At 43.7% G+C, this 24,773-nt stretch overlaps 2 protein-coding genes across 5 annotated transcripts; one reads left to right on the top strand and one right to left on the bottom strand.

Annotated features, from left to right (window-relative positions):
- Positions 1-119: 119 nt before the first annotated feature.
- On the top strand, positions 120-5,386 carry NIF3L1 (NGG1 interacting factor 3 like 1). Its single transcript, XM_074911308.1, has 6 exons — positions 120-825; positions 1,348-1,513; positions 1,954-2,080; positions 2,465-2,603; positions 3,951-4,034; positions 5,007-5,386. The coding sequence occupies exons 1-6, from the start codon at positions 390-392 to the stop codon at positions 5,189-5,191; spliced, it is 1,137 nt and encodes a 378-aa protein (XP_074767409.1). The 5' UTR covers positions 120-389; the 3' UTR covers positions 5,192-5,386.
- On the bottom strand, positions 2,618-24,496 carry ORC2 (origin recognition complex subunit 2). 4 transcript variants are annotated; one of them, XR_012633978.1, is made up of 18 exons: positions 24,166-24,496; positions 23,063-23,206; positions 22,691-22,777; positions 21,281-21,370; positions 20,475-20,506; positions 19,145-19,202; positions 18,071-18,249; positions 17,382-17,480; positions 15,652-15,761; positions 14,095-14,227; positions 13,586-13,682; positions 11,906-12,052; positions 11,138-11,309; positions 10,772-10,833; positions 9,337-9,455; positions 7,712-8,701; positions 3,937-4,079; positions 2,618-2,732 (listed from the first exon to the last, which is right to left on the bottom strand). XR_012633978.1 is itself a non-coding variant. In XM_074911306.1 (16 exons), the coding sequence occupies exons 1-16, from the start codon at positions 24,254-24,256 to the stop codon at positions 8,615-8,617; spliced, it is 1,707 nt and encodes a 568-aa protein (XP_074767407.1). In that variant the 5' UTR covers positions 24,257-24,496; the 3' UTR covers positions 7,569-8,614. The 4 variants fall into 4 exon arrangements, 2 of the variants coding, with proteins under 2 accessions (XP_074767407.1, XP_074767408.1); XR_012633979.1 differs by lacking the exon at positions 7,712-8,701; XM_074911306.1 differs by lacking the exons at positions 2,618-2,732; positions 3,937-4,079 and having other exon boundaries at positions 7,569-8,701.
- Positions 24,497-24,773: the final 277 nt, after the last annotated feature.

Genomic DNA, 24,773 nt, shown 5'->3' with positions numbered 1-24,773 from the left:
CCGCGGCGGCGCTTCGAGGCTGCCTGCCCCGGTCCTGCTTGCTTCCCCGGCCCCCGCCTCCCCCCCCGCGAGAGGCAAACGCTTCTCCGGTTAGATCCCGCGGGTCGGTTGCAGCGTGCGCGGATGGGTGAGGGGCAAGTTCCGTACGTTTCTGGCACGATTCTAAAGGGCCGGTTTCGGTGCTTCGCCGGGAGCGCCCCGGAGGCAGGAGGGAGAGCCCGCGGCCGGCGCGCCTCCGACGGCAGCGCCTGCTGGGGGGAGGCCGGGCCGCGCTGCCCTCTGTCAGCGGGGCGGCATTCGCCGCTGCAATACTCTTCCCTCTGCTCTGCCAGCCAGCGAATTCCCAGGGCTTATTCCTGCGTGGTTTCGCCCCCTCTACAGATAGCTGCATGCTGCTGCCCGGCACTCAGCTGGTTCGCCGGCCTCTCCGCTGCCTCCGCGCTTTGGGCCTCCTGCCCTCGCGCTCCCTCATGAACCTCGGGGAGCTCGTTTCTGCCCTCGGTGACTTTGCATCCCCCTCTCTGGCTGAAAGCTGGGACAATGTGGGGCTGCTGGTGGAACCAAGCCCTCCCCACGCTGTGAACACTCTCCTCCTCACTAACGATCTCACCGAGGAGGTGATGGAAGAGGCGGTGCACAAGGCGGCAGACCTTATTCTTTCTTACCACCCTCCCGTATTCACACCGCTCAAGCGAGTAACGTGGAAGACCTGGAAGGAACGGCTGGTGGTCCGAGCCCTGGAGCACAGGATTGGAATTTACTCTCCGCATACGGCGTATGATGCCATACCTCATGGAGTCAATAACTGGCTCACAAAGGGACTTGGTGAGATTCCGTTTAAAAAACGTTAAATGGTTCGTTGTTATATGCCATTTTATGCGGGGACCTTCCCTCATTTTCCTTTCTTCCAGCTTTTACAAGTATGATTTGAGGACTTTTTTTTTTTCCCTTTTTTTCCCCCCAGTATGATTCTTCTAAGTACCCTAAATGTATTTTAGGGAATTTGTCTTGGTGAGGAACACCAGGTACGAACACTAGGGGACATTTTCAGATGCATGACTGTGGTACTGGATGTAGTTGGAACGGGTGCAGCATTGATTGCAAAGTTTAGACCACTGACTCTAAATCGCCACCCTTAATTTATAAAGTGCAAGTCTCACTGTTTGCAAAGGACTTTTATCCTGTATTGTGCCTAATAGAGACAACAGTCATCACTTCTGGTCAGGGAGAATGGATTCAAGTGCAATATTTGCATCTTTGTGTTGCACCTCTTTAGGATATGCGCTAAATCAGTGTTAGAATACTTATCCAGCCTTATAAAACAGCAATCTTGTACTGTTTTCTCAGGTCCCTGTACTTCCGTCCCACTGCATCCATCAACTGCGCCGAGCTATCCAGCAGAGGGCACTCACCGGGTAGAATTCTGTGCAGAGAACACCGAGCATCTGGACACAGTGCTGTCCAAAATCAAAGACATCCCAGAGATCTCCTGTCTAACTACTCTCCCTGCCAGGTATCTGCTTCATTCTCTAAGGTTGTGTTCTTTCTGTTATTTGAAACAGTTAGTTGCTGGACTTGCATTTTACAGTTGTAATCACTTTGTTTCTCTGTGCACTGCTGCTATTCTTTTCAGCAGCAGATGTAGAAACTTAAGGAATAATCATCCCTTTCTGATCAATCTATGTTATACTAATAGGTAACAGCAGCTCAGTGTAGCATCACATAGGTTAGAGGTAGCAAAGAGTATTAAGAGGAAATTTGATGAGGACAGTTGAGAAATTCCTGTATCTGTTTCTTCTGAGAGAGTAGACTAGGCTAGGCTATTATAATCACTTATTTTTTCCTTTCTCTGTAGTAGAATAGCCACTGGGATAGAAAAGCTTCGTTTTATATTAATATGATTCTGAAATTTTATCTAGTTTCTTAGCAAGCACCAAGCATATCTTTCCTCAGGGTTGAAGGTGAAGAGCAAACACGAGTGAGTTTGAACTGCTCTCAGACAGCACTGGTGGAGGTGGTGGCATTACTATCGCAGAACAGCCTTCTTTATCACAAGACTGAGATCATCTTACTACAGAAGGTAACAAAGTAATGTATTACTTCCAGTTAATGTATTACTTTTTTGAGTCGAGTGCCCTGAACACTGAAATCCAGTAGTCAGTAGCATCACAGGTTTCCTATGCTACTCCATCAGTGCTCTGAAATCCTGGCCTGTGGGGATTTCAAGCCATGCACATTTTCCAAAACAATGAAAACAGCTCTGTGGCCTGGACTAATTCTTAAATCAGTTCCAGTAGCTAGTGTAGTTAGTACATTACATTTAAGAACGTCACATAGATATTTTTTTGTAATGTTCAGAGGCACTCCTGAATGCCCAGTATACTCATCATTGTACAGTATGGAAAGCAGTGCAATGCAAACTTACGGAGTCAGCTTTCTCACGACAATTTTAATTTATTTTCAGCCTCTTCTTCCCCATACCGGAATGGGACGTCTGTGCACACTGAGCGAGCCGGTCTCCTTGTCAGACATAATTGAGCGTATCAAAAGCCACCTAAAATTACCCCACATCCGCTTAGCTGTGGGAATGGGCAGGACACTAGGTAAACAGCCCTGCAAGTAAGACTGTCTGTAAGAACTAGTATTCCAGGAAGATGACGAGTGTGAGTGTGTGCATGAGTGTGTGAAATACTGCTGCCCTGGACAGGTTTACTTCCAAGTAGTATGAAGCACTGTTAAGGACAAGAAACAGGGTTTTAGAATTTACAGGATACAATCATGCAAAAAGCATCTCATCTGTATTTCTGATTGAAACTTCTATATTAAGCTGTCACTGTGAAGAAGGGACAGCACAAGTTGAGTTCGAGACATCCTTCTTCATAATTTGTATAAGGACTAAGACTTTTTTCCCCTAGGATTTCAGACACAAATGTGTACCACTTCATTGTACACTCCCTTTTGTGACTGAATGTTAAATTTCAAAGCATTTAAGACATGGTATCCTTATGAACATGTAAGCATCCAGGTTTTAACAAAGAGAAATAGTGGCAGAGAAGGTGAACTATCCTAGCTGAAACAGTAGGTCACTAGTAAATGTGGAGCAAGCATCCTCTTATCCCAGTTACCTACCATAATCTCCAAGGAGCATAGCGATTAGAATTTGTGAGAGTAAATCTGTTGAGAACTGTCTAACTAAAGAGACAGAAGTCACTAGAAGCCTCTTATACTATCAATTGCACTAAAAACCCCCAAACTATTTTGAAGCCTCTCACGGTGTGGGATTGCAATGGTGCAACTCCACTTACATCAACAGTAATTACATGGCAACATACTGTAAAACCTTAGTAGAATTTGAAAACTGTCATGTGTCCCCTCTCTTTAGTGAATGTAATATATATGGAGAATTACATTTCCTGTCACTATCACATATGTAATAGCTTGGAATTGGCAATCACAGCAAACGGTCAAATTTTTAATGGCATGGAGCAGCTCTCAGCTTGTATCATGTTGGTCTTCTGAGAGTTCAAAGTTAGGAACCAGTATATCTCAAGAGGCAAAATGCTGCCTTAGCAGCATGATTAGTTGGAAGACTAATGATGGTGGAACATGAGAGTCCTGGAAAGAGTAACATCCTATTAAAGGTTCAGAAAACAAGAACACCTCACTAGGAGAGAGCTAGCCAGGAGCCAGCCTCTGTGCAGTAGTTTTCTGCAAACTTTCCTACCCCTTGAAGAAGAAAATCTACATATCTTTAGTACACAGAGAATTCTGCTGTACTATCAGAGATGTTATAGGCCCATGACTTTCAGGCTGACAGATGTGTGTCTTCCTCCAACAAATTTACTTTGACCCTAAAATGGAGGTGGTAGTTACTGTGAAACGATAGCAATACTGACGTGAGGCCTGAACAGAGGAAAAGGACTTTAACTGTGGCACCTTGTGTCCTGCAGAATCGCCAGTGAAGAAAGCTGCTCTCTGTGCTGGGTCTGGGAGCAGCATCCTGAAGGGAGTGGAAGCTGACCTCTATCTCACAGGTAAAAGACTATGTTGCTGTTTCATGATCTTTATAAAAATAGTCACTAGAAAAGAAAACAGGAAAAAAGAAGAGAGTTGACTGGCTGTTGAAAGATTTGGCCAGAAGGAATTACCCGTTATAACTGAGGAACAGTTATTTATTGGAATGACAGAATAACAGCATTAGAGATCACGTGGATCAGAGGGCTGTGTGGCACAGCCACACAGGTTACTGGAATTAAAACATTGCTATACGTGCATTATTTCAACACAAAATCAGTGTTGATGGCAGCCTGTTGCAACCTGCTGTGTGTTTCTCCTTTGGCAAGACCCACGGTATTTCCTCAGTTTCCTACAGGATTCCCCAATGGAAAATGGAATATAACGTAGTCTACAGAATCTTCCAAAGGAGCCCCATGGCATATCTGACCAAAGGGACACTTAGTGCGTTATCCTCTTTCCCGACAGCGCGACAGCTGCTCCCTACAGGTTGCTCAACAGGCGCAGCTGGCCTTGCGTTCTCTAGGACTTCATTCGAGCAAGTTCTTTGGTGAGGCATGTCCTGTCTCCCCCTTCCAGGCAGCCCTGCAGAGCTGACCCTAGACAACCCCTGCCAAGGCTTCCCAGTGGCCATCCCCCATTACAGCAGCCGACGTGACAGCCAGACAGCCCACTTCCAAACCACTCTGCGCGCTCTTAGTTACTGCCCGATGTGGCAGAATCTACCACGACTCGGAGAGGGCGAGGAATTTCTGTGGTTTTATCTCACTTGATAACGGGGGGGTATCAGCTCAAAGTCCTTCAAGGGGCACTAGAGTAGGAGTGTTCCGTGTTCTTACACTGAGCAGAGGGTGTTGCATTCCCCCTGAGGGGCTCTATCCCCTGTAATGTCTTCCAAGCTTCTAGTTAAGATTCTGTACGCATTGCAAAGAACTGGTTGTCTAAACTGTACTGTTGGTGATCTACATGGCATTTTTTCCTCAAAATGGCAGGAGAGATGTCCCACCATGACGTTCTGGATGCAGTTGCCAATGGGATAAGTGTTATTCTGTGTGAGCACAGTAACACTGAGCGAGGCTTCTTGCCAGAGCTGCGTGACATGCTAGCTATCCATCTACAGAACAAAATCAACATAATTGTGTCTGAGAAAGATAGAGATCCCCTCCAGGTGGCATAGGAAAAAAAACCACAGGAGTGAGAGAATTCAGTCAAGAGTTTCATGGTATCTTGCACAGACCTATCCAACTGCAAGCTTAATGACAGTGCTCTGAATTGGTTCAGTACAGAATGATTGTATTCTGTGTTCCCTCAAAATTTGGGATATATTTTGTCATCTGCAAGACAAAATAAATGCTTGGTTTGGGCTACAGAAGACTGATGTACTCAATTACTGGGCTGCACTTGAATATATTTGCTGTTACTGCATACATTTATTAGATACATTTGGTACCCGTCATACTCAAGGACTGGTTTGGGCAAGACAAAAACCTGACTCATCTCCAGTTTTAAGCTTACACAAGCTATTCTACCCTACTGCAGTCAGATCATGTCAGAGCAAGTCATGATATTTTAGCCAATAAATTTCTTCATAGTAGTTAATGAAAGGGTATGGATCGCCCATTTGCATTAACAGTTTTATTAAGACACCAATCATATGCAAATATGGAACACAGTGCGGGTATTTGGTACTAGCATTCAATTGCACAATCTACCATTAATGCAGCTTGAAGGCTTTTTAATAGAAGGACTCTCAATTAAAAAAGCTTTGGAAGGTTAAAACTCAACTCCTTAACAAAGCTGTAAATGAATTTAATGTGCCTTCGTTACTTTCTTTTAAAAGCGGTTTCTATAACTATTGCTCTTAATTACAGGATCACTAAAACTGAACAAGTAGCATTTTCACCACTGATAATGCTTGGGTTTTATTTTTTAAGTTATTTTCTGTTGTGGTTTGTTTGAAAGCAAAATATCTCCCAGTTGCGTACCTTACCATCTCTGGATTGTGTGCGCACCAGAAGAATATTTAAACAAAATGAAAATATTGCCATTGCAAATTTGTAAAGATCTTGGCACCATCCTTTTAAGTTAACATAACTGGCTCATCAAGCACTGTCTTTACCACATAACTGCATCTGTCTTGTTCCACTTAACTGTAAGTGGAAGGAGATGACTCCAGTATTATCTGAAGCTATTGAGGCTACATAAAGGCCATCGTTCTTATCAGTACCACAAAGACCTCTCAGTAAGCTAAGGAACAGCAAGTTGGAAGAATTTCTTCTTTCCCAAGGAAAGGAAAGGATTGTAGGAGTGATTCCTTCAAATCCAGCAGGTCCGTATTGCTATAGAAGACATGAAAATACTACTACCTTAGTACATACACAGAATTCAAGACATAAGAGAATTAATGCATAGATGGGGTAATTGTCCAGAAATAGCATGAAATCAGGGTAAAACACTTTTAACACAAAAAAATTAATTCACAGTAATTTTCTTTAGCTTGCATGCTTTTATCACAGAATCAGCAGCAGCCAAAAACTGATTCAAACTTAACCTTCTCTTAGCAGATGGTGTGTTGTCTCCTGCAGCCCTCCTCTTGGCCTGTATGGGCATCTGGTAGTCTACCAAAATTCTTAACGGGTAACTCTGAACTCAGGATGATTATAGCACTTTATTAAAACAAATTTCACATCTAGAAAACTAGATGTAATCGCACTGAAAATGCACCACGGTATCACTATCTGTGAACATTAGGTAGTGTCTTCCATATGGACTCAGAATATAAATTAAATCTTGAGTTTCATATGAAGTGTGAAGAGAGTCAAAGGGCTGCAAATTAGGATGTGGTTGCTGGTTAGCTACAATAATTATAAGTTTTTCCAAAAATGCATCACTGCAAGTGGCAGAGTTCTTGTTCTTGAACTCTACACCTAACTTACAGAACTTGGGTAAAACACAATGCCTTGACCCTAGTTTTAGTGAATCTGATGGTAGCCCAAGTAGTCTTGGGCAGGGTCTGAGGCATTTTGCAAAGTTTTGGAATTGCAGCCTGTAAAATGCAGATGCAGGTGCTACCAAAAGTGAATGTCAGTTGGAAAATGTTCTTGGGGTGGGGAAGCTGGAGAGTACTGCTGGCATGTACCGTTTTCCCCATCAGACTCTCCAGCAAAGTTAATTAAGTCCTATATTTGAAGAATCAAATTGTCAGTGGGTTAAGTAGATAACCCCACCTTTTCAATACAAACAAAAGTCAGACTGTAAACCTCTGTTGCTTCTGTCAGTGAGGGGTAGAGCAGGTAACAATATTATTCCATGTGATGTTTTGATTCCCTTCAAAAGCTATATACTGATATTAAAAGGCAGGCAAACTATTTTTAATTTTGCTACCTTATAAGAAACAATATAAAGTATTTTTACTGCTTAGTTTGAAATCTTCTGCGCATTGCATCAGGATTTGCACAGACATTTGATGTAATAATGAAAATTAGGCTTTCACACAACTGCCAGAAGGATCTCTATCTTCCTGTAACATAAAAAGATGGTGGAAGACAAGCTAATGAAAATTAATGAAGTATTTTATTTGACTGAACTATTACAACATTGAGCTGTAACACAGCTACCAAATATTAGACATACAGAGTCCCTGAAGTCTGGCTGGCAGACTACAGTTGATGGAACTATAGGGCTTACTCCCACATACCTGAGAAAAAAAAGTGAAGAAAAGCTGTCAAACTTCAGCAGTCTCCCAATCTCTTAAGGGCTTAAAAAAAGGGAGAGCTTGTAAGTGGCATTTAAGGCCTCCTCCGGGATCAGTGGACACTCCTGATATAAAAAATACATACATACAATCAAGCTTTTAAAAAATAAAAACTTCACGGCCTCTTCATATTCCTGGATTGCAACTCGGAACGTAGACGAAAGAAGCTGGATCCTCTCACCCTCACCAACAGGCAATGACTTGAGTCCATCACAATTTTGATTATCTAAATCTTATAAAAGGATCTGAGTTTGGGGCAAGTCCTTCAGTTCTATTGCCAGAATTTAATAAGTTACGCACGGTGTCCCACAGCCACTAGTTCCTCCTCTCCTCATGCAGTCAAGGCAGGTCTCTTAGCATTCTAAATCTTGGCTTCTTCATACACTGGAAGCTTGTTTAACTGGTAACAGAGTACTTGAAAGCACTCAGTTGAGAAAAGCTGCACTAGTACAAACTAAAGCTCTGACCATTTAGGGATTTGCACTTCCCAAGTAAACTGCTCCAATCAAACCCTCACGTCTGGTGAGGTAGAGAGCAGAAGGCACAATCTTACCAAGTTTTTCTGGCTTTACTTAAGGTTGGCTGCATAGATAAGAAGGCAACATCATCTGAGCTAAAAGACAAAGCAGACAAATCTAACTACAGAGCAAGAGATGCCTTGCTTACAGAAGTCATCATTCCAAACTACCTGAAGTAGTTGAACAACAAGCATCGTTCGTTACAATTATTACATTTCATTAAGTAGTCCAGCAGCCTTGGAGTTGGAGGGAGAGAGATCCCTCTAGCAGCCCCTCTCCAGCAGCCCTTGAGAGCAATTGCCATAGATGCTTTGAGAACAGAGAGACGTTATATATCTTCATCCTCTTTCTCTAAGAAGTCGGCCAGGGTACTGTCATCTACAGGAATTAATAAGTATTCCACACCATCAGCTCCCTGAGAACAGACATGCATACACATTCTGTTAACACCAGTGCACAGTGCAATGCAAGCCACTAGACAGCACTGCAATGCTAACATTGATTTGCAGTCTGGGTGAGAGCTGGCCAGCATTCAGACCTACGTTGCTAAAACCCAGGAAGATTTCACTAGAGCAACACTGGAAATGCACAAATACCGAGATAAGTCAGTATATGGAAAATCTTCTGGTGGGTTACGCTAGTTGGACACTACACAGCTCCTCAATTCTGTGTTCTCACATCTAGCACTCCTCATTATTAGGACTAGCCTGCATTCTTCTCTTGTGCAAATACAGGGAACTATTGGAAGGAGACTGGCAGGCTCCAGTTACTTCTCATGGTCTTCAGGAAGGAGACCTGTAGATTGCTGAGTAACAAAAGCACACTGCATTTTTACAGGCCCCTATTCATGTAGAGGGTGTTGACAAACTGGAGGTATGGAAAGAGCTGCAATTACAGAAGTTTAGCCCTTTGCTAGTTCCTAAGTGCTTCAAACAATACAGACTCACTGTGAGCTTTAGAGTGGTGTCTTAGGAATACTTAGTAGCAAGAAAGCATGTTTTTTGTTTAAGGTGGCTGAATACCCAGAATTATCTTCTTCCCCCAACTCACCCGCTTGGTCCGGATGAGCTTGTGGTCCCTGAATTCTGTCAGCTGTGCCCTGAGCGTCAGGTCACTGTTCACAAGGAAAGCCTCCCGACACTGCTGGTAGAAGTCTTGGAAGGACAGGCCTGCAGACAGAAAAAGGCAAAACCAAGAAATCAAAGTGGTAAGACTGTCACATTTTTCCAGGTCTAACAACACATACTCTCTCCAACTACAAACTGTGCTTTGTCTCAGACCACAGTTCTACAGTAACATCACCGCTTCTTTCAAGTATACAGCCGAGCTAATATTTCAGTAATTAATGGAAAACAGCTGAATTAACATTCCAGTCACCCTGTTTGCTTAATGGAATTTTAATAGCACTTTAAATGCACTTCCCAACATGGTTAATCTCTCTTAATTTCCAACTCCATTATCTTCCAACTTTCTTTACCATTAACATGTTACTCGTATCCCCTGCAGCACCTGTTAGACAGTGACAGAACATTCCACATGTATCTTAGAAAGCAGGGACACATCAGAAGTCACTTAGAAAGGAGCAGCATGGGAACACAATCTCATGTCTTTCCCTGGGCCTTTTAAGTGTTGGTTAGGCAAGTTCATATTCTTCCTTTATATTAATTTTTTAACTCCACAGTCCCCTATGGATGGTCTCAGGCATGTCTAAACATCAAAGCAGACAACAGTAAGAGGAGGTGTGCTGGGATACAGTTAATTTTCTTCACAGTAGCTAGTATGGGGCTATGTTTTGGATTTGGGCTGAAAACAGTGTTGATAACACAGGGATGTTTTAGTTACTGCTGAGCAGTGCTTACACAGTCAAGGCCTCTTCTCCCTCTCACCCCACCCCCCCAGCAAGCAGGCTGGGGGTGCACAAGGAGTTGTGAGGAGACACAGCTGGGACAGCTGACCACAACTGACCCAAGGGCTAGCCCAGACCGTATGGCATCATGCTCAGCATATACAGCTGGGGGAAGAAGGAGGAACACAGGGATGTTCAGAGTGATGGTGTCTGTCTTCCCAAGTAACCGTTACACGTGATGGAGCCCTGCTTTCCTGGAGATGGCTGAACACCCACCTGCTGCTGGGAAGTGGTGGATGAATTCCTTGTTTTGCTTTGCTTGCATGTGCAGCTTTTGCTTTACCTCTTAAACTGTCTATCTCAACCCATAAGTCTTCTCTCTTTTACCCTTCCAATTCTCTCTGAGCAAGCAGCTGGGTGGTGCTTAGTTGCCAGCTGGGGTTAAATCACGACAGGAGGTCCTTCAGACCAGCCAGTCTACTGACCAGAAAGACAGGCCGTGCCACTGAATCTCACTGAGCCAACCGTTACAGCACTGCTGTTGCCAGTGATGTAACCTGCATAACAAAATCCAGTTGCTGCTGTGACTGAGCTGGCAATGGCAACACTCCAAACAGATGAGAAAAGGTGGGTACGTACCTGGGTAAGATGGGTTGTCCTTGTTCTCCAGCTGGTACTGAGCAAGCAGTCTGAATATCCCCCTAAGTGAAAGGAGAGGGGAAAATCAAAAGGGAAAAAAAAACAACACAAAACACCCCATCACTTGAAAATATAAACTGATTTTTCCCTCACAACCAGGACTTTGTGCATGAATCTTGTCGCTGGACAGAGCTTGCTATCCAAACGCTGTTCATTTAAAGTAACCAATCAGTTGGAACCAAAGACCCAACATCTTCATCTTGAACACTGTTGTTCAGAAAACAGGGCCTGCCTCCTGCTAGGTGTAGGCCAGAGTAAGGACTGGATCCTCAGCAAGTGCTGCTATCAAGTATAACAGTGTCCTACCTGGCATTGAGAGTGAGACTGCGCAGGACATGCGTTAGGGAGCTCAAAGCCAAAGATCCAGACTGTTGTACTAGAAGTGAGTTCTCATAAGATGTTTCTTCCACATAAGGACTAAATGTGGTTGTTTCATACCAAAGCCAGTTGTAGAGGCTTAGCTTTGCCTGATCCCACACTAGACAGAGAGAAAAGAAAGAGCAGACAGAATTGGGAGATGTAGCTTTTCTAAGGTGTTAAACAAGCAATATTAAAATGTACTTGGTTCTACTGTAGGATTTGAGAAAACAATGTAGGCTTGTGAAATTCACAAAACATACACCCAGATACTTGCAGTTCAAGCAAGACAAATTCTCTGCAACAAAACATTTGCACGCATCCCTTTTTCATACCGGTTTCACAGATATACTGTAAATCCTTTCAGAGTCAGCAGTGTGCAAAGAATTTCTGGCTGATAAACAAAATTGTTTAGATGCAGTGACAGACATAACATCCAATCTCCATTTCAGTAAGTCTCTAAATCGAAGTGCCAGAAGCTTGGAGTCTATTTGTATCTTATGATCAGTGACTGGTAGTTATCAGTGTCTTTATACAGTTTTGGTTCAACACAGCCACAGTCCCACTTGGGGCTTCTAGCTGCTAACACCATACATACAATACCAGATTTATTTTGCACATCAAGAGTAATACATGAGTTTATGAAACATGCTCAGCAGCCCCAAAGTAGAATGCAGATTCTTCTCTCTTTGCGACATCAGGCCCAAGGGGACTCACAGAGAGGAGCATTGATGTGATCGATAGAGGCAATGAGGTAAATGCTAGGCACAGAGGATAACTGTGCAAGGATCTGCTGACTTCTTTCTCCTCTCAACATCTGGCTGTCCAGGTTATGAATGAGGACATAGAGCTCTAAAGATGAATCTGCAAGGTCAGAAAAAACAGCAGAGAACCAATCAAAGACACTGCACACAAAATGGTTTCCCATTCCCAGTGCAGCCTAAGACAAGTCTATTCCATCAAGGTCCATATTCATCACTCCAATACCAAATCACTTTCCTTGCACAGCTTACTTTGATCTCTAACCCACACTTGGTGTTTCTGAGCACCTAAAAGGCTTTTTCTCAATTCATTGAATTGCAGTTCTCATCACAGCTACAGTTCCTTTGTTTGTTCAGCTGCTTTTGAGTTACATGACCAGGATCCTTAAGCTCCTCCTCACACAATGAAAATGCATTTTCTGTTTAGAGTTGGATCCAAAGCATACTAACTTCATCTGAAATCTTTCACACGGAGTCCTCAAAGGAAGCTGCAAAGACTTAGCTTGGATAATGCAAATAGTAGATGTTGCAATTTCTGGCTAGCTTGTTGCTGTTGTACTTACCCCTGGGAGCAGCCGTTTCCTGAGTCCAGAAACAATTCTGGAACAGGAGCCATTTTTTGTGCAAAAATACATACTTAGCTGCCAATGGAAACCAAAGATTCCTCAGACTCCCAGTCAGATCAGCCATAGTGTACTACACAAGACTGATTTATGTATATTCAGGTGGGTACCACCGTTAATCAGTCTTTTTCACTTAGTCTACCAGAAATACTCATAAGGTGATGATGGAAACCAGAATGTAAACACTTCAATGCCAATGCCAGGTACAATTAAGATTCCATGGCAATTTGTATACACAAGCAGTAAAATGCACACTCAAAAAGGATTCAGCAAGCATTCTGTGTGGCAATACCTGTTTAATTTTGCTTTTGAAGCCAATTTTAACGTGGTTGACACCACTGTCCTTTATTTCATCTTAATGTCAGTATTTGCCTATATTATATTTAAACGTCCGTTGCACTAAACCATGTAAATTTAAGCCTTAATCCATCTTATACTGAAATTTATGGAAAGATCCACAGGCCATGATTTTCCAGAGGAGCTCAAAGGACTTGATATCTGTCAGAAATTGTCACTCCAAATTGTTTGCAAGTTCTTTGTTCTGTTTTCAGTGAGGTTTGTATCAGATTCTCAAGCGGCCACTAAGAACCATCTTCCATCATGTAGCTGGAGATTACCTATACTGTCTTCCACAAGGAAATACATGGCTACAGAAACATTGTGTGTTCACAAAGGCACTGTGCTAAATGCAAAAGAGACGAGCATTTCAGTTTGTCGAAGGGTTAAGGAGCCTCTGTCTTGTTAGAACTGTCGTGCCTTCCTCCTTCCCTTTCTAGAGAACTTAGTGTGTGAAACACTGACTGAGGTAACAGCTTGGGATCATGTAAATACATACTCCTGATGCATATATGTCTTCATATATGTGGCATAAATTACAAGCAAGAAAGCACACTAGCTACAATAAACTAAGAAACTGTAACTGCACATATTGAAAACTATGAGGAAAGAAAATGTCCAGACTCTCCTAACAGTAAATGGATTAACATTTCTATGAATGAAGTTAGTCATTTTACCTTCTTTAAACCTTTTTATGATGAATTCAAGTTGGTCAGGGGGGCTGCGGAAGGTCCCTATATGGTTCAGTACATCCTCTGTGATGGAGTTGAGAATCTGAAAAAGAAAACAGGAGTCCCTTTTGAAGGGCTCTAGCACCAAAGGACCTAGTGCAGAAAACCTGAAACCGAGCTCTTGACTGTCATGAGGGAGGTAATCTGGTTTTTACCATCAAATCCCCAAAACAGTGAACATAAACCAAAAATTTCTAACCCTTTTTAAAACAGTGGCATAAAATAAGGCTTTGGACTGATGAGTATCAGTTAATGTCAGGAATTACTGCAATTTCTTGGAAAACACATGGACTAATTTCTTTAAACTCTTAATAGAGAGATAGGAACTGCTCTTCATTGAAGAGTCTGCTGCTATAGGATGCAACAAGTTTCCTTAACACTTTACACTGAAAGACTTTAGAGGTATCTGTAACACAGGATGATTAGATAAACCCATAAGCTTTTCCCACACTTACAGATCTCAGAGTGATGCTGGGGAAATATCCATTAACCACAAGGTGAACAGATTCCTGGAGCACAGAGGTACGAAACTTCTCTAACAAATCACGCTTTGAGCCCAGTCCATAAAGCACAATATTGAAACCCAAGCTGCAGAAAAGTGAGCAAATACACTGAATCAAAAAAAATACAAGTCCCTTTTTGGGTTCACATACATTCATGAAGCAAAATGATCCATTGCAATCTTGCCTCTAAAAAAGTTTCATGTTTCAACTCCAGGCTTACCTTCAGCTCACAGCTGACAAACAAGGTTAGCTGCAAGGAATCTGAGAAGTGGCACATGCATCCTAGTAAAAGCCTGGAGGCCCACACATATAGCAAAACATCTACAGGAAAAAAATGGTATTGTCCAAGAATATGAGACTAGGTCTGCCACTTCAGATAATTAAAAGTAACCAGTATTCACATTCGCCCCCTCACCAGTGACTGTATCAAACTGTTTACCATGGGTCACAGCAATTACAAGAAAAAAAGCAAGCCTTCATAGTGGTTTTCTACTCTGCTCCACAGGCACAATTTCAAAGCAAAATGAAACTATTCTTGTATCTCTTTTTTATCTTAATTGTTCCACAGAGAAAGAGGCAGGAAAGCATAAAGAGAACATGACAGGAAATCACAAAGCTCTGTCTGGTTTTGAGAAGCAGGAAAAGGACTATCTTGTCCAAACAGTGACCAGGTCACTTAAATAGTATTGGGCAAAGGTAAGGTGTTCAATAACTCCGCTCAGATCACTGAGGCAGAGAACTCTTGCAACTCTCCAACTTTCAAAGCTAATGACTTTTTAATATGCTCTGTCACTCCCTATGGACCACAAATTTCTTTATATTCCATTCCTTTGCAAAGCTTCCAAGGAGCTTTCTCCTCACTAATATCCGCTCCTGGCTTAGCACTTAACTTCAGAGCTGGTGGCCTGCCTTCTCTAAGGTACTTCACAATCTCACAGCTCTCTATAGTTCCCCATTTGCTTTCCTGGATGCTTACTCTTTTCTCCCTTCCATGAAGATACACACAAACCCAGATAAAATTTATATTGCTAACGTTTCCAACAGCATTAAGGTTTCTTTGTGCCTAGATCATTAGGTACCATAGGGACTCAAAATTAACTGCTACATCACTGAGGATAGCCACATACTGAAGAAATTGGTGGTGGGCTACTCACTACCAACTACGCTGCTGTAAGGCAAAGCTGATTGTTCACAAAGAATACCTGTCATCATTCATGTTCCCTGTTTGTAAATGCCCTCTAGCTTGGTTTACAGAGTCACAGACAAACTAGCCAGGCAGGATGCAACCTCATTTCACTTCACGCATTCAGTTCAAGGAGTTAGTCTTGATAGATATGATTTGGTCTACAGGAAATATTGTACTAAATTAATATCACCTAATTTAAGTGATCAATCAAAGAAAAAGAGGCACTCCTTAAGTCATCCACAGGATGTTGTTGACACAAGGGTAAGTTTAGTGGCAGTGCCAGTTTACTAGACTTCTTCAGTGATTCTCATTAGATACTTAACTGTAATTGCAGCATCCACTTGGAGAACAGACGTTCATGTTGCTGGTTTAGCTCTTTAATTTCAGCAGCATAGGCAAGGGGAGCTTTTTTCAAAAGGTCATGCAGTGTTTGCTATGTTGAGAAAGAGGTAAGATAACAGTCATTCAGAGACGAGAGAAAACAAGACATATTCTGGAGTCCTTACAAATAGCCCTCTAGTATGCTTTCTAGCTAGGGAAAATTGTTTTCCCTGGCAGTGCACTCAATTCGTGTTTTTTTCCATGAAGACCCCTCTAAGCACACTTTTGCTACTGGAGAAACAAAGCTGAGCTTAAGTAACCTTATCATGGGAAATGCCAGCCAGACTAGGACTAGAATCAGTATCTCACTGTTTTCTCTCTTCCTGCTGAGTATGGGAAAAGCACTAGTGAAATAACAGACAGACTCAGAGCTTACACAGCACCAAGCACTGTACCAGGAAGATACCAACATCTCAACCCTGCTCACAGGAACAAAGGCTTCAATCAACATTCTTAGCAATGGTTTAGGTGTTCGTTACTACAAGAGAATGCTTACAGACATGATCTTAAAAAAGAAATACAGAAGAAAGGAATCATATGCAGCTGACAGCGGTATGTAGAAAGTATTATTTCAAAAGCATCAAAAATTAAAGGATTAATTCAGCTTTAAAGGTATGCTAGGATGTTGATGTTTAAACAGTACAGTAGCATGACAAGTGGCATCAATTCTACACTGGCCAAGATTTCTCTTCAATTTTAACAGCTTTACTTTCCACTCCCTTGCAACAGAAGACAGTTTACTCTGGAAAGAACACAAAGACATCTGCAATGTATCAGACAAACATAAAACACTGTGAGACAGAACTGCTAAGCCTTCAGTTTCTTTGGAGCCAGCAGTAGGTTTAATACTGAAAGCCTTGATTTCCTTCCAGAGCTATTATGAAAGAACTTGTTAAGAATCCAGATGTTGCTCTGGGTAGAAATTCCAGACAACAGCAGGCATCAGGCAATCAGCATACATGCCATCTTTTAAAACACAGATAAGTGCAAAAAACAGTCATAGGCACAAGAGCCTGAAGTATTTTACATGCTTCCCTGGCACCTGTCTGCGTACCAGTCTCTGTAAGGTGTAACTGCGCAATTTGAACTGTCTTGTAGAAATGGCATATGGAAAAAAATCTACAATAATTCAGTCATAATTAGACCATTCCAGTCTCCTAGGAACTGGAAGGGGACAAACTGCATTTCACAAACTAGGTGACAACATTTAGAAGTGTCCCAGTTCTGCATGTGGCTTGACCCAGTAATGCTCAGATGAAAAGGGCTCTCTCCATTTCTTCTACATAAATAAACAAGATGGCTTGTAATTCCCTGTAGCATTTCACTGACAAAAATGCTGGTTTGGTGATCATATTTAAGACAGGTCTATACAGCTATGCTTTTCTCTCTTCTCCTTCCCCCAAAACAAACTTTAACCTGTTCTGGTCACCTGATAGTGCCTTCTCCCTGCATTTTCCCTGCTGTCTCAGGTTCAAACATCTGGGCACTGTCCCTGCTCAGAGCAGCAGTAGGAGGCATAATGCATAAAATGCTACCTAAATCAGCGCTACCACTGAGAATGTAATCAGCAGAAATAAAGTGAAAATAGCAACATCAGGAAATTCTGATGAGGAAAATCTTCATCAAAGAAATCAAAAGCTCTGAGGGTTGTGTGATTCACTGGGAAGCATACCTGATTCAATCTTCTCTTCCGCAACTTCTGCAGCGTTCGGTCTGAAGTGAGCACTTTGGAACTACTGTGAGCTTCAAAGTATTCCTCCACCAGGTTGCCCTAAAAAGGGACAGAAAGATCAGCCACAGTTCTCCTGCTATCATGTTACCCCTCTCCCTTTGGATCCACAACCATGTCTGAAGATAGCCAATATAAGACATAGAGCAAGGATGAATAGAAATCCAGAAGATACTTGCAAAAATGGTTTCTACAGTAGTGTTCTGCCAAAGCTAACCTAGTCAGGTGGTTCCTTCATTAACACAGAGACAGAAAAGAGATTCTGAGAGAGCAGAACACAGCAATAATTCTAAAGGGGTGTGGGGAGCCCTGGTGCTGGAAGGAAATCAGACAACAAAACTGAACACCAAGCCAGAACATAACACGTGCTTCTTTTGGTGCTACAGGAGTCAATTTCTTCATCCTTTCTCAGTACAAGGTCTTCTACTTCATGGACATCTTAGAACTTCTCCTTCTGGAGCTGCTCACATGATGTCTGTCCAACAGGGATTGCTCAGAAGTACAGCAAAATCCAACCCAGCTGGTTTGATTTGAAATGAGTCTAGCAGGTTAGGTGTGGTCACTGACAGCTTATTGCCACTAAACATCCCTTCACACTTGCTAGCTCAGGGGTATATCTTCTGCATACTCACCATCTTGTTCTTTTTTTTTTTGGCTAGGGTGTTTCTGGGAGGAGGTGTAGACGCAGCTTTAGTTTTTGCTGGGGTCTCTTGACCTGATAAAACAGTGCTAACTTCCTTCTGGTCTTCTTCATCCTCCTCTGAGCAGGAAGCAGAATATTCACTCTCACTTTCTAAATAGGGATCTGGAGCTACAGCATAAATTTAAGGTTAAAAGCTAGCAACAACTTCTTACACATAACACGTTTTGCAACATCTCGCTCTCTCACATACATTCTCTAGATGTTTTTCAAGCATACGATTCCTAATATATTTCACAGAAAAGTACAATCAGTGATTAAGAGGACTGCAAACACACATAGCCATTTCTTTGTCAGTTCTAGGCTCACCAGTTATTGCTTAGTAAAGCTTGCCCCGTGATACCAAATAAGAAACATAATCCTACCATAAAAGGTGACTAAAAACGGACAAAGGAATTCCCTATTTCTCTTAGCATGTCTATGTCAGTTTTTCCAAATGCCAGTCATGAAACCTGAGTATCTTCTGGGTCACACTCTGCTAGAAAGGTTTTGTAAAAGACCTCTGTTAGCAATGTTGACTGAAGAGCACAAACAGCATCTGGCTCAGTCTTGGTCTCTCAACATAGGAGAAGAAATAAAACATGAAACACCACACACTAAACTCCTATGCATTCATTCTGAGCACGTATAGCCAACCAGTTATTGGAAATACTTTACCATAAATATCCCAGCCATCATCAAAAAGTATTACGACTTGGTTCAAGCAATTGTGCCAGACTTGAGTGTCAACATACGTCAGATTACTGAGAGTTTTGTCTCTTTTGATCATATTACTTAAGTTCAGCAACTTGGTGTGTCTAACTTTTCCACTCCCTACTAAGTAGTAATATGTTGCAGGGAAAAGGTCTACACCAACTTCCTTAAGGACATTTCTACAGTCCGCAGGATGAATCAGATTGCTTCAGTCAGACTGCTACTACAGGCAGAAGCCCACCAGAAGAAACACTCAGCTCTGAACACAGTCCCTCACTGACTGTGGGAGCTGACTGCAAAGGTTGATCTTTACCTGTTAGCCTCTTTCTGAGTCTGTAAGGTGTGGTAGAAACAATTTCTTTCTTTTTATTCTGTAACAGCAAAGAAAAAACATTCATTAGAAGAAGAAACATATACCTCCTCAAAACAGCCCTCTGCCAAGCAAGGAGTAGAATCAGGTTACATTTCCAAGCTATTTCAGCCCACAAGAAACTGGCAAAGCAGAGGCAGTAAGTATGGAGAGCTATTCAGAGCTAGAGGGGGACAGGATCAGGTTCCAAAAAGGGTCTTAATTCTTTCAACTCATGTCCCAAAATGGAGGGTAGAAGACCATGAAATCTCCAACCAAGATGCCAATCTTGGGCCCTCAGGAAGAGTCAAACCGAAGCAGTGACAAATTGGAAATGTTTCAGCTCCCTAAAGCAGTCATCTTCCACATCACACTGTCTACTCAGTCATTTGGATGTTCACTATGAAAACAACTACCAGAATGACAGAAGACCACCCAGAATACTCAGCCCAGAAGAAGTACAGCAAAGGGAACCCAAGCCTCCTGGGCTCATCAAGTTGCAGTGACACATCTTCCTTACACATGTGTAGAGCACACGCCTGACTTGGACACCAGATCAAGTCTGCAACAACTAGGAAACACTTTTGTTAACCCTGTCAAAGTGGATATGAAATCACTAAGGAGTGAACATGGCATCCCAAAACAGGCATATCCCATTCTGGAACCTTATACTGGAAAAGCTGCACACACGTTTCTAGTATGATGCTACACCATTTCAGAAAGCCAACTGTTTCATAGCACTCTCTTTATAACCATCACAACTGGCAGCTCTGGACTGTACCTCTCCATAACATCACAAAAAATAACATCAACTTACATCCCCTCCATTATCGCAATTTATTTTTTATAACAGTGCTAAAGTAAGAAACGGAATAGCACCTCAGCTCCAATTCCTGTTCTAACAGCACTCCTTACAATTAAGGCTGTTTCTTACTTTGGTGAGAAACTGGAAAGCTATGAGTTTAATTGCATATTAAGGGACTAACATCCTTATTTGTGTGATGGAAGGAAGTAGCGTTCATCCATGCTAATTAAGCTAACAAACCCACTATTTTCCCACTGACTCTAAATCCCACAGTCCTGATTAATGGTAGCTCTGGTTCTCATTTGAGTTACTCCTGTCCAGTTGGACTAGGAGAGACATCTATACTGTGGATGAGGCTTTCCAAGGTCCTTCCTTTCCAGAACCGTAGTAATTGGCCAGTACAAGCTTTAAAAGCCAAGAAAAAAAAAAAAAAAAAACACAAAAAACCCACACACAAAAAAACCCAAGCAAGGTAGAGTCATCACTCACCCTCTGCTGCACTTTGTCTGAACTTGTACGTTCTGCAAAGCAAGAAACATCATTGTTCAAGCTACTGCATATTTTCAACAGTGGCACAAGATGGTCCATTAGAAAAACAGGCATTCACTATTCAAAGGTGCACTGCACCGGAATATCAGCTCTCCAGGTGGTTAATCCTATGAGGGAAACCTCTAGTTCCTCACAGGTAGGCAAGGAGAGAATAAAGACAGTCAATGCTATTACCACAGAAGGCAGCTTTGAATTGTGGTCACAGCTTTGGGAGGCCATCAGCAAGAGGGAAGAGACTGAAAAATGAGCTAATGTTCTCTCCCTGAGCACATCGGACTCCACTTCTGAGCACAAAGTAACACGCTCTTGCCAGCGTTGACCTTGCAGTGACTTCTCCCATCTGTATTTCTCCCTACAGCACTGGGTGCTTGGATTTATATAATAAAGTGTGAATTTGCACATGAACACCCACACAATCCAACCCATTTGGTGCTCAACACATCAGCCCAGGTCATAACTCTCTCAAAGTGCAAGCACTTCTGTTGAACACAGAGCAAATCATTAACTGTCACAGCAACAGATGAGAGAGAAGTTCCTGTTTTCTCTACACCAGCAGGGCAGAATAAAGATGTGACACCTAGGTGAACCAGAGGCCATGCATACCAAAGCAGTTCATCTACAACATTAAGCTGACTAGAATACTCAAGCATGACAGAAGTGGCACTCAAGCATCCACTCCACCATGCAAATAGAAACATAACCCTCATTAACTCAGCTTCAGTTCACCATAGCATCACAGGACTTACTGCTGCTTTGAGGGGCTTTGGCTGTCTTCTCTGGGCACTCGGAGTGATCAGCTGCAACACTCTGTCCTGGTGTCTGGGCTAATTCCGATGCTGTAGGAAACAGGGGGAAGGGAAGAAGTTTCATGTGTCAGGTACAAAACTCCTAGCTCTGGATAGTCAGCCATGAACCCATACACCAGAAACACTAAGTATTAATTTCCTAGCTATTTCAGGAAGTGCACCAGATACCTCCATTTTTTTTTCTAACCCTAATGGTGAACGTAATCCCTAAGAAAGATTTTTCAAAGTCTGAACTCTTCAGTTAATTCATTTCACAAGTATAGCTGAGGCAATGGCAGAGCACATTTCACTCCCTAGGAGACCACATGTCTTCGAATCAGAGCAATGCTTGCTCATGCTCACTTAGTCCTTTAAAACTGCTTAACTGGACATAGCAGAGCATCAGATATAGCAAACACATCAGTTCCCCAGGAGGTGGGTTCCTGTATTCTGTTTACCTCTTTCTACTACTTATCAGCACAAGCTGAAGTTGAAGCACTGATCTGAATATGGAAGGCCCCCATATCCTGCTAACAGTCCCTCAAGAAAACCAGCCTTCCATTGTATGACTTGCCTCAGTTTTCAGCTGAGTCATGGCTCCAGGAGGGAGCACCAGTGAAACTTACCCTGCTGCAGGAGGTGTAAGAAACACACAACTTCCTAGGACACAGGAGAAGCCCAGAGGAGAAGTACATAGGCATGGAAATCAGTTTCTGTATAGTGATACAGAAGGATGACCCCCTCTCCCTTGGAGCATCCTTTGTAGGATATGTCAGTAGCTGTGACAGCTAAACCCTAAGGAAGTTAAAGTGGTGCTAGGTACACAAAGACTCTTCAAGTAAGAAGAAACACAGTGGCAACAGGGCTCAAGCACCTTATTTCAACAGGAACAGCCCACGCTCTCCAGAACTGCCACTTTCTGCTTGCTTCTCCGAAGTCCACAGTTAGCCTAGTAAGCACACTCAGACACTGAGTAGGAGAAATTCCCTGACACAGAAAGCTAATACTACCTTTCTTTGACTCTTTGCTACATATTAAGTTATTCTCATATTCTTTTAAGTTACACAAATAAAACATCTGCCATCCTTTGGCACTTATACACAGATGTTCTCCCAGCATTAAGAAACTTTTACTTTTTCTTACATGTTTAATATCTCTATTTTTTATCCCCACCATGCCTTTGCTTTGTCCTAGCCCTGTGCTTTTGTTTCTGAGGAAGACTGATTCAGAGCCAGATAAAAGCTACTGAAATACTGCAAACATACCTTTTGAATAAACAGAAGTGTTTATTCAAAACCACGTTAGCAGAGTAGTCAAAAAAAACCTATAGTCCGACTAAGAATGAAAGAAGAAAGAGAGACGAAAACATACCCAGCTCTGCCATTTTGCTGGAGCGTTTGGGAGTCTGGAATGAGTAAACTTCACCACCACTTACAGTTGAGCCATTTCCTATTGGATCTGTGAAAAGAAATGTTACTTTTAGCTATTTAAAAAGCACTGGTATATTCCCAACCCAGGGAAGATGGAATGCAACATTTTACTATTTGGCTCAAAGGACTCTTTATACTCCGTGTTACGAAATAAGTATCATAATAAAATCCTAGAATCATTATCTTCTCCTCTACCTACAAGCACAGCCAAAGCTGGTCAGCCCTCAAACACAATTTCATGAACATTGTACAACCTTGACATCGCAAGAATCTCCTGAAGTCACAGCTGTGTTAGGTTTTACCCTGCTAATACCTTGGGTACATAGTCCAAGAGCAGCAACATAGTTCTTCTCTTCCAGGATCTCCTGAGCTTCGTCATCTGAAATATTCTCAAGCTTCTTCACAAATCTCTTCACACTGCCCACCAACTGAGTCTTGTTCTTCTGTACTTTCATGCCTAAGATTGTAATAAAAGCTTTAATGTCCTGCTATTTCATTATTTCTATTGCAGTAGTATGCAGCTACCCCATTCAGAGACCAAGCTCGTGTTGTGCAAACCACTAAACAAATACCACACCGAAAAGATGCCCCACTAAAAGAGCTGGTCTGTGCCCTGGCGGCCAGCTGACCTTACAGCCATTAGTTCCTCCTTTACCACAAAAGCCGGCCCCTGGAGTCCATGAGGAAAAGATCCTAATTTCAGCACACGCCAGCTTCCACAGTTTGGGAGGAATGGCAGTGACTCGCATAGAAAAGCATCAAACTGCATGCAAAGGGATAGTATTTGGCATCCCCTATCTACCTTTAGGAAAGGGGAGCAAGTGGAAAAGACCTGGCCTATAGGCCGTCAGTGCACTCATCGGAGAATTTAGGCTGAGAGACCTCTGGAGACCATCTTGTCTGACCTTCTGCTCAAAGCAGGACCAACAGCAAAGTCTGATCAGGGTGCTCTGTGCAGGCATGTTTTAAGCATCTCCACAGAGGTTCCAAACCTTAAAAGCAGTCAAAACTGCAGAAGACGACTCCTGTAGCAACCACCTCGAAACTCTTTCCGATCTGATTCTGTAGACGCTTAAACAGGCCAGGGGTTGGGAAGTTAGCCAGGCTACTTGTGCCTCCCCTCCCAGGCTGTTACCCACACGCTGCTGCTCGGGAAGCTAGGACGGAGAGCTAGCATCCACACCACCTGCAGCAGAGGGCACCTGCCACGCCGCCGAGGTAGTGACCGAAATAAACCACGGAAGAGACAGTCGGAGGGAATGACGCTGAAGGCCTCGTCCTGCCTGCAGCTTGGCCAAGGCGCTCCGCCGCCCGGGTGTGGGAGAAGGGCTCCCTTCCCGGGGGCCGCCGCGGCTGCTCGGACCCCTCTCCCAGCGCCCCGGCGCAGGGGCGGGCGCTGCCCCGGGCCGGCCGTACCTGTGTACTCAGCAATGTGCTTCAGGACCTCCTCGTCGGGCACGAACTTCACCTCCAGCGCGTCGCGGCCCTGGCCCCCCGGCCGGCTCATGGCGGGCCCCCTGCGAGCGCCCCCGGCTCAGTCACGTGGGCTCCGCCCAGCCCGCGGCTGGGGCGGGGGGAGGCGCTGCCGCGAGGCGCGCACGGCAGCAGGGGCAGACACCGTCAGAACTGCTGCCGCCTCACCGCGCCGCCCCCCTCGAGCCTCGGGCTCCTTCCAGCTCCGCCGCCGGCTCCCGGTCTCCCCTTGCAGCGGCAGCAGGAGGCGGAAGCGGGTTCACGTGCTTCACGGCCCTGCGGGAGAGCGGGGCGGGCACTGAACGCCGCCACCGCGCCTTGACTGACCTGCGCCTCCGCCAATCCGCGACCGCCTTTTCCGCCACGCCTCCCGCTGGCAGACGCGGCGGGAGGGCGGGACTTCCGCTGCCGGCGCCGCGCGCAGCCGCCGGGCAGGCGCCTGGGGTTGCCGTAGCGACGCGAAGCCGCCGCGAGCGCCGCGCTGGAGCCGCCCGGCCCGGCCCGGCCCGGCCCCCCTCTGCCGGCGCTCCTCCCGGCCCGGCCCGGCCCGG

Source organism: Athene noctua, chromosome 7, assembly GCF_965140245.1.
Source record: "Athene noctua chromosome 7, bAthNoc1.hap1.1, whole genome shotgun sequence".
NCBI lineage: Eukaryota > Metazoa > Chordata > Aves > Strigiformes > Strigidae > Athene > Athene noctua.
The sequence above is the reverse complement of the archived record's forward strand: the minus strand, read 5'-3'. Positions and strand labels throughout refer to the sequence as shown.

Bases quoted from the DNA above. Each gene is read 5' to 3' on its own strand.
- NIF3L1 (XM_074911308.1), top strand. From the start codon at position 390: ATGCTGCTGCCCGGCACTCAGCTGGTTCGCCGGCCTCTCCGCTGCCTC. The intron at 1,514-1,953 runs GTATCTGCTTCA...ATCTTTCCTCAG, and splicing joins CTAACTACTCTCCCTGCCAG to GGTTGAAGGTGAAGAGCAAA. The intron at 4,035-5,006 runs GTAAAAGACTAT...TCAAAATGGCAG, and splicing joins AGCTGACCTCTATCTCACAG to GAGAGATGTCCCACCATGAC.
- ORC2 (XM_074911306.1), bottom strand. From the start codon at position 24,256: ATGAGCCGGCCGGGGGGCCAGGGCCGCGACGCGCTGGAGGTGAAGTTC. The intron at 20,507-21,280 runs GTAAGTCCTGTG...CTTGCTTTGCAG, and splicing joins CAAAGCCCCTCAAAGCAGCA to AACGTACAAGTTCAGACAAA. The intron at 17,481-18,070 runs GTGAGTATGCAG...GTCCCTTTTTAG, and splicing joins AAAAAAAAAAGAACAAGATG to GGCAACCTGGTGGAGGAATA.